A 9798-nucleotide genomic window follows, 5' to 3' on the forward strand; every position below is an offset into this window, starting at 1 on the left:
TTCTGATGCTTTAGATAATTCACTTTATGGTTTATTCTCAAATATCTTTTTTTTACACTGCCTTTTTTATCTGTTAGCTTCTACTAATCTTAAATAATGCATTAATTTATAAGGCATATAGTTCAGTACTTTTATATACCCGCTGCATGCTGGCTATTGGCAGCATACAAATGAATGAGGCATTATCCCTGATCTCAGAAAGTACTCAGGTTAGCAAGACAGAAAAACTTGATTACCTCACTATGGTGGCAGTACCAGTGTAAAGGCTAGACCAGCATAGACCTAAACATAGACTATAATAAAAGACTGTACTTTAAGAAGAATATCTTATCTAACAAAAGTAGATGCTTGCTTTAGATAAGCAGATCTCAGAAGAAACAGCAAGGACAGGATGGAACTGAGCTATGCATGCCCGGTTTTTCCTTCCCTTTTAGGAAGTAAATGAGTCCCTGTGCTTCTCGTGGGGAGGGGGAAGTAGGCAGCTGGAAAGGGACCTGGAGCGTTTGCTGGTGCAGATCCTTCAGAATGCAGGAAGCGGCAGGAGTGGGGCAGAGTGTTCTCTCTTTTCCTCTCCACAGTGAGTTCACAAATTTTTCTTTTCTCCCTACAGTTATCCAGTTTGGATTTGTTACATTATTTGTGGCCTCTTTTCCTTTGGCTCCTCTCCTTGCCCTCCTGAATAACATCATAGAGATCCGCGTGGATGCCTGGAAACTTACGACTCAGTACAGGAGACCTGTAGCTGCTAAAGCTCATAGCATAGGTGTTTGGCAAGACATCCTTTACGGAATGGCTGTCCTTTCTGTGGCTACTAATGTAAGTGGGCCTGTTTTGGTGGGGTAACTTTGTATTTTGTTTTCTTGGGGGTAGGGAGATGTGAATGATGCTTAGCTCAATCTTTACTGGCATTGGTTTCATCTGCTGACAGTCCATAAAGGTCAAACATCCCCAAACTTTTATGCAGTAAACAACATAGAGAAATCTGTGACATGGAAACTCTTAGAAATACAAGGAAAATTATAAAATCATTCTCATTAAAATACCACAATACTGTTTCGTAGCTTGTGACAAAGTAGACAGGAAACAAGTAATGGTATAAAGGATTTGAATAATACAATTAAATCTTGATTATATGTAAAGTTGTATACTACAGCTAGAGAATACGCAACATTTACCTGTTACGTCTATGGAGCATTTATTAAAAAATAGAAATAAAAATAAATTCCCCCACCCTGGCCGAATGGCTCAGTTGGTTGGAGCATCGTCTGGTACACTGAAAGGTTGTGGTTCAGTTCCCTGTCAGGGCCCGGTCAGGTTTCTCTCTCACATTGATGTCTTTCTCTCTCTCTCTCTCATCCTCTCTTTCTGTCTCTAAAAATCAATAACATATCCTCAGGTGAGGATTAAAAATAAAGTAAATAAATAAATGCTTTTATTATTAAAAAAGAAGACTAGGAAACATGGGCTGAGCATGTAATTTAAGAAACTAAGCAAAAATGTAAAGCTAATCAGTAGAAAGTAGTAAGAGAATTAATAAAGATATAAACAGGAATAATCAAATTAGAAAACAAACAAAAAGCAATATAATTGCTAAGTATATCAAGAATTGGCTCATTGAGTCCAAGCCAGTTTGGCTCAGTGATTAGAGCATGTCATCCCTCCGTCTGAAAGGTCTCAGGTTTAATTCTAGCCAAGGGCATGTGCCTTGGTTGCAGACTCGATCCCCAGCCTGACAGGTGTGCATAGGAGGCAACCAGTCCGTGTGTCTCTCTCACATCAACGTTTCTCTCTCCACTCTCCCTGAAAAGCAATGGGAAAAATATCCTCGGGTGAGGCACAAAAGAAAAAAATTTGGCTCATTGAAAAGACAAATAAAATAAGCAAAACTCCAAAAATCTCAAACCAGAAAAGGAGTTGGGTGTTGGTCCAGGCAAGTGAATTCGGTTAAGGACAGTGGATCTGCAGCATGAAACAATAAGAAACGTAGGAGATAGAAAGGCGTGATGGAAAGGGCGTGGTTTTTTAGATAGATACACTTGGGTTCGATTCTAACTTTTTCACTTTCTAGCTGTGAAATCTTGGACTACTAGACCATTCTGTAAATGAGGAATTTCATGTTTTAGGCCAAAGATTCATATATTGACATAATTTATAATAGCATTTTAATTATTTTGCATCCGTATGGCACATGGAACTGAGGGAGATACAAATCAGACATTTTTTTTTAAAAGATTTTTATTGATTCCTAGAGAGAGAAGAAGGGAGAGGGAGAGAAAGAGAAACTGATGTGAGCGAAATATCAGTCGGCTGCCTCCAGCACGCCCCACACCGGGGAATGAGCCACAACCCAGGCATGTACCCTAATCATGAATTGAACCAGCAACCCTTTGGTGCATGGGGCGACGCCCAACCAACTGAGCCACACCAGCCAGGGCACAAATCAGACATTTAAAAAACTAGATTCCTAGCTCATAATCTCCCTCTTGCTTTATCCTTTAGGCTTTTATTGTTGCATTTACATCAGACATGATTCCCCGTTTAGTGTACTACTATGCCTACTCAACAAATGCCAGTGAGCCGTTGAGAGGATACGTCAATAACAGCCTGTCAATATTCCTGATAGCTGACTTACCAAACCACACTGCGCCTTCGGAAAAACGAGACTACACCACTTGCAGGTTTTCTCTTGTTTTCTTAGGCTTTAATTTTGCCTTCTAAATGTATTGCTTAAGTTCTGTATTTCCTTCATGCTTTACAATGTAAAGGATTTACTTGGGGCACTAAAAGTCCTAGATAAATCAAGTGTATCAGTTCTAGAATTCACACGTATGATTCTCATTTGGAAACGTAGAATGTCCCAAAGTTAGAGAATATCATGGGTAAAGATCGTGTCAATTTTGAATTGTTTCTTATTTTCTAAATTATTGGAAAGATTTCTCACCAACAAATGCCCCTTGGCCCAAGTTGTAATATCTATAGACTATACAGCATTGTTGTATTAATGGGCATTTAATGTACTTGAAATTAATTATATGTCTTCAAAAGAAAGACTGAAAAAGAAGTAAAAATATGATTAGTTCACCATCCATTCCACTTAAAGGGTTTCTTTCATGCAGTGAGTGTGAAATTGGATTTGTAAACCTATGGTTTCCACACATAGTGTCTCATGTCCTGTGAGGATCTTTTTACTCTAGGATTTAAAGATTACGTATATAATCTGTATATAATATGTATATAATTATCATGTTATATTTTACTAGATAGGTAGGTAGATGATAGATAGATGATTGATAGATAAATAGATAGATGATAGATATTTGATAGATTAGAGCATCAAGGCTCCTTAACTTAAATCTTAAATCAATTGCTTCATCTTGGGTTCCAACAAAGAAACAGCAAAATGTTGCAACACAAGTGGACAGAAGCATGTTATGTTTCATATTTGCATCTAGAGGAATCATAGCATAGTCTTTAAGAGCATGGATACTGTCATATTTCTTGATGTCATCCCTAGACTAAAACTTTGAAGCACATCAACCTCTAACAACTTTGTAGAAAACAATGAGTTCACAGAGCTGAGCGCTGAGAACACTCCAGAAGGATAGTAAGGAAAAAAACAACACACTTTAGTGTCAGATAAGCCAAGAGAAAATAGAATTTCAAGAAAATAGAAATGGTCAACAATGTCAAGTTTTATTTTTGAAAGATCCAGTAAGTTGAGGATTAAAATGTTCCTTCAATTTAATGACAGGAGACAGGTGGTCTCACTGGGGTGATGGATGGAACCAACGGTGTTAAGGGGTAGGAAGAGAGGGGATGGAGAAAGCAAAGTTTGTCTTTGAAGGGCAGGAAAGAAGGTTCACTTGTGTCTCCTGCTACGTCTATCTAGACTACTCATAAGCAACATTTGGCCATGATTTTTACCTGTACAAGAAAGATAAATTTTTCATGGTAGCAGTTATCTGACTCTGACTTGACTTTTGAGGCCAACTAGAAAAGTCTCTTAAGAAGAGTAAGAAGAACTTATGCTAGGTCCCTCTATTTGAAGCTGTAGCTAATTTTTTGTATTTCTGTTTTTCAGGTACAGAGATTACAGATATCCTCCTGATCATGATCAGAAATACTTCCATAATATGCAGTTCTGGCATGTCCTTGCTGCCAAAATGACCTTCATCATAGTTATGGAGGTAAGCCCTTCTTAACACTCATTCCAGTGAGTCTCTGCTCCCTTCAGTCATGTATTTCTAAAGGGACTTGCTCAGAAGAAAATTGGCATTATCTCAACAAATTGTTTTGACATATTTGTTGTCATAAAAAGCAACTTAGGGATATTTTCAGTATAATGATTGCCTATTATTCACGTATGATTGTTGAAGATTCCAAGGTGACAGAAAAGAAAAAATATGACCCTGAGGACCTACTGATTTTACTGAATGCTTTTATATATTGTTTCCAGAGGCTGTACTAATAACCTTATAAGTTAGGCTTTATTTTTCACCCTTAAAAACTGAATCTGAGACTTAGCAAAATTAGGTATTTGGTTTAAAGATAACCAGCTAATATTAAACCTGGGTTTTGATGACAGACGTCTCACTCCCAAGCCTCTGCTCTGTCCACTATCTTATGTTTCTCCCTTGTGGAATTTCTAGTACAATTATAGATATAAGACATGCAGTAACAAAGAGCAAATTCAGAGGTGGTAACTGACTAAGACACAAATTGAGTGCTACAGATCGTGAGACATGAAAGCCAATAAGGGAGAGACAAGTCAACATAAGGTACTTTTTCACTCTGCAGTGAATCCCAATACTGACGGAAAAGTCTAATGCAGGCACACAAAGCCTAATTAGTTTTTCTTTATTTTTTTATACATGTAAGTAATTTAAAGAGTCAAATAGTTTTACATGATAAAAAAAGAGAGAAGTCTTATGTAATATTCCTCCGCATGTTTTCCCTCTTTCTCTCTCTCTTTCTCTCTCTCAGTTCTTTATGAATTTATCTCTCTTTCATTTCCACATATTTCATAACCTTTCACTAGGTAAATTGCACTAGGAATCTTTTGGGGTTTTTTGTGTTTGTTTTTATTTATTCTTACTAAGTTTTTTCAATCATCGCAGGCTCTGAGCAGTCTTTGGGGGACTGCTCTTCACCTTCTCTTGTATTAAATACTCTGTTTCCTGCAATCTGTGTTTCTCCCATTTGGGGACTGCTAGCTTAGTCTAATGAAGCACTTCTTTCAGTTATTTGCTGAGGAAAACCATAGGCCATCAATTTTTTAAAACTTGCATCTTAAAAATGTATTTTCTTTCCTTATAGATGATTAATTGGTCTATAATTCAAGATCAAAAGTCGTTTTCCCTGAAAAATTTTCAACCGACTTTATTTCGGTCCTCCTGAAATTTTTTGAGCCATTACTCCATAGTCTGCTCTCTTTTAGTGTCGTTATAAAGTGCGGTGCCATTCTGATCCCCCAGTCTTTATGATCTTTTTATATGTCAATAATCTGAGAACTCTCTCAATAGTTTTTCTTTTATGAAATTTCACAAGACAGTTCCTTTATATTGGACCAAATTCATTGTCCTGGGCATTCGCTAAACCCCGTAGGTCTTAAAAACATATTTACCCTTCAAGTTGAGAAAATGTGCTTGTCTCGTTTCTTTGATAATTTCCTTTTTGCCCTGTTCCAGCTTTCTGGGACTTCTGTCATTCAGATGTTACACCTCCTGTTCTGAAATTTCAATTGTCATTTTTTTCTTTGCTCTAAATAGAATCATATCCTTGTCTTTTTAGTCTGCTATTTGTTGTCTCCATTCATTACTCTCTTTCCTCTTAGCTCCTATTTTTGTGTTTCAGTCTTTTTCTTTCATGTTAGATACTTGCTTACATATTTGGTAGTTCTTAGCAATCTGCTCATATTCAAGAGCGAAGCAGTGAGAGCTGATTATAAGCTCTGTGTGCATACTTGAGAAGTGATGCTCGGTAGGTTCCCCTGTAGTGCAGTGAAATAGTGGGGGGACCTTTTCCTTTGAGACTGACAACATTTTAATATCTGCAGCTCTAATTTCACAGAGCAGCTATTTTCCCCGGAGAGAAAGCCTCTAGCCTGTCTGTTGAGCTCTTTCATGGCCGCCTGTGTGCTGACAGCTGAGCCAGGCGGGAGGGGGGAGGGATCTCAGGACGCAGCATGCCCAGTTCACTCAGTCCCTGTTTCCCATGGTGCCATGTCTCCATCCTTCACGGTCTCTGGTGTCCCTGAGTTCACAGCTTTCTGTTTTCATTTCAGTTGCTTCCAGGGTGAGGTTAGAGAGAAGTAATACCTGGATGCGGAGGGTAGAGAGGTTCTGGTAATTCAACTGCTCCTTATGCATATTTTTAACCAATCCTCTTGTTTTCAACTCCACTCACACTTACACCTTCAAAGTCCTTAGTACTTTCTTTCCTGAGCTTTTCTGATGAGCTAAGTCACCATACCACCCTTTGCAAGTTTAAGTGCCAGCTTTCTTTTCTCTGGAGTGTATTATCACTGTTCCTTCCTTTTCTTTTTGTCTTTGTGAGTTATATCATTTATTAAAATTAATTTTCAAATATTTTATTAGGTTTTCAGGAGGCAGCGTGGATAAAGAGTTTATTCAATAACCATGTTCAACTTCAATTTCTGTATTACACATTTTAGAATTTATTTACCTATTCACTGTTGGTCTTTATAGGAAAGTTTCAGGACTGGGACCCTATCTTTTTTACTTTCCTTGGACCTCCTGCACTGAGCACAGTTTATGGAATGAATGAAATTATTTATAAGAACTTCCTGCTGAATGTTTGACAATTCTAACAGTGTCTTTTATTTTTTGGTGTTTTCTTTAGCACATTGTATTTTTAGTTAAATTTTTGGTGGCTTGGATGATCCCTGATGTTCCAAAAGATGTTCTGGACAGAATCAAGCGAGAAAAGCTAATGATAGTCAAGATTCTCCATGATTTTGAGCTTAAAAAATTAAAAGAGAACTTGATATTTGATTCTCAGGAATTTGCCAAGGAATTCCTTATTCAGGAAAACAAAGTACAGCTGGCTAAATCAACAGTCTAGTCAACAAAATGAGTAAGCAGCTGGTAGCCTGTCTGGCTTCACGTTTTCCCTGGGTTAGGGCCGGAGGCCAGAAGCCATGTGCCAATTTCACCCCTCCTCCTTCATTTTCTCTTTTAACGCAGAGTTTCTGTACACCTTTATAGAGGCCAACTTTATGAGGTCGGAAGAGTACCACTTGTCTGCTCCATTGGCTGGGCCCTCCCTACATATTGTTTTCTGGGATTCTGTAAATGATTGTTAAAAGTGCATGTGGAATCAGAATATAGAAAATCATGGAATGTTGCAGTTTTTAACCCAACACTGGACTTGGGCTATCCCATCACCTTCCAGTGCCTGTGCACATTTTCATGGTCTTCTACTGGGTTGTTTTGTGTCTTTTTCCCATCAAGAAAAGTGCTGGGACAAAAAGAAAAGAAGTGAAGGGGCCAAAAGAGTCACATTTATCCTGCTGCTTTAGACTGCAAATGGAAAAACCAAAATCCGATGACATACGAAAACTCACACATTAAACCTATTGGGTAAACATTGTGGCAAGGGTGTGTTTCTGAAGTCATCCTGAATAAGTTAAGCTTCCATCAGAATCCCAGATAGTCCTTCCAGGAAAATGCAAAATTGATTCTTCAAGAGACTGAACATTTGAGTTTCAACGAAAGACTAACAACTCAGTTCTTTGAAGATAACGTTGTGGTAAAAATAATTTGAAGACCGGATTGTCATATCTGGAAAAGAGCTTAAGAAGTTATTAAATTGCTTCAGGTCTTTGAGTAAATGAAAGATGTTTTAGAACAGTAAATGTCTCTTCTTAGTAGTTAAAGAATGCAAGACAATGTACATTGATTAATTTATTGACCTTAATATAAAAATTGTTGAATTACTTAAAATTATTTGTCTTCTGCAATACCTTTTTTGTATCATGAAACTTATCTGAGCATTAGCTATTTGTGTAAGTTAGGTACAAGTTGTTTATGAAATTTTTGTTTGTTTGTTTAAAGCAATCTCTAATCTTTTAATGCGTTTACAACCTTCTGTATTGATTCGTCCCTTTATGCGGTGCTCGGAGCCTTGTCCCCATGCCTTTGATGCACAGAAGTATTGTTTGTTGGCTGTTGATTTGATGTGTTGTGACATCTCAGTTGTGAGCCTGCTTTAGAGAAATTGTCAGTTTAACGTCAGTTACAGAGTTTTAACACCCAAAGTGGATCAACTAAGTAAGAATGAGGTAGAAGATTTGATAGCTAAGTAAAAAAAAAAAAAAAGTGGAATTATTTTTCACACACTTAGGCCTGTGGCACATGCACGCTAGTTCTTACTCTTTCCCTTAAAAATGATACATATACTTTAACATCATAAAGAGATACAGCTCAACTGTAAATTACTTGAATCTCTAGTTTTAAACTACACTTTAGTTTCAAAAGAATACTGTTTTTTTGTTTTAAATTTATCTTTATTGTTGAAAGTATTACAGATATCCCCCTTTTTTTCCCCATGGACCCCCTTCTACCTCCTCCTCGCCCCCCACCCTAGGCCTTCCCCACACTATTGTCTGTGTCCATGGGTTATGCATATATGCATGTAAGTTCTTTGATTAATCTCTTCCTACCCACCCTTCCCTCTGAGATCCCTCAGTCTGTTCCATGCGTCTTTGTCTCTGGACCTATTTTATTCATCAATTGATTTTGTTCATTAGATTCCACATATGAGTGAGATCATGTGCTATTTGTCTTTCTCTGCCTGGCTTATTTCGCTTAGCATAATACTCTCCAGGTCCCTCTATGCTGTGTCAAAGGGTAAGAGATCTTTCTTCTTTACAGCTGCATAGTATTCCCTGGTGTAAATGTCCCACAGCTTTTTTATCCACTCAGCTACTGATGGGCACTTGGGCTGTTTCCAGATCTTAGCTATTGTAAATTGTGTTGCTATGAACATAGGGGTGCATACGTTCTTTGCGATTGGCGTTTCAGGCTCCCTGGGATCTATTGCTAGAAGTGGGATAACAACTGGGTCAAATAGCAGTTCCATATTTAATTTTTTGAGGAACTTCCATACTGTTTCCATAGTGGCTGCACCAGTCTGCATTCCCACCAGCAGTGTACCAGGGTTCCCCTTTGTCCACACCCTCACCAGCACGAGTTGTTTGTTGATTTGTTGATGGAGCCATTATGACAGGTGTGAAGTGATACCTCATTGTGGTTTTAATTTGCATCTCTCTGATGATTAGCAATGTTGAGCTTTTTTTCATGTCTCTTGGCCTTCTGTATGTCCTCTTTGGAGAAGTCTCTATTTAGGTCCTTTTTAACTGGATTGTTTGTTCATGGATTGGTAGAATTAACCTCATTAAAATGTCCATACTACCCAAAGCAATCTTTAGATCCAGTGCAGTACCTATTAAAATACCAGTGGCATATTTCACAGATCTAGAACAAATACTCCAAAAATTTATATGAAATAAAAAAACCCAAAAAAAAACAATAACTGCAGCAATCTTGAGAAAGAAAAAGAAAGTTGGAGGGATCACACTACTAGATATCAAGTTATACTATAAAGCCAGTGTAATCAAAACAGCCTGGTACTGACACAAGAACAGGCATATAGATCAATGGAACAGAACAGAGATCCTAGAAATCTACCCAAGTCATTACACTCAATTAATATTTGACAAAGGAGGTAAGAGAATATAATTTAGTAAAGACAGTCTGTTCAATAAATGGTGTTGGG

General features: G+C 37.7%; 1 protein-coding gene across 3 annotated transcripts in view; it reads left to right on the top strand.

Moving 5' to 3' along the window:
• ANO5 (anoctamin 5) overlaps positions 1-7964 on the top strand; it is a 51038-nt gene extending 43074 nt beyond the window's left edge. For all 3 annotated transcript variants that reach the window (XM_087821780.1, XM_087821781.1, XM_087821779.1), the window contains 4 exons: positions 611-816; positions 2500-2678; positions 4082-4187; positions 6862-7964. In XM_087821780.1, coding sequence (XP_087677906.1) covers positions 611-816; positions 2500-2678; positions 4082-4187; positions 6862-7083 — 713 coding nt within the window. In that variant the 3' untranslated portion in view covers positions 7084-7964. The remainder of the gene's footprint in view (positions 1-610; positions 817-2499; positions 2679-4081; positions 4188-6861) is intronic.
• The last annotated feature ends 1834 nt before the right edge of the window (positions 7965-9798 follow it).

The sequence above is a fragment of the Miniopterus natalensis genome, chromosome 11, assembly GCF_054644295.1.
Source record: "Miniopterus natalensis isolate mMinNat1 chromosome 11, mMinNat1.hap1, whole genome shotgun sequence".
Lineage (NCBI taxonomy): Eukaryota > Metazoa > Chordata > Mammalia > Chiroptera > Miniopteridae > Miniopterus > Miniopterus natalensis.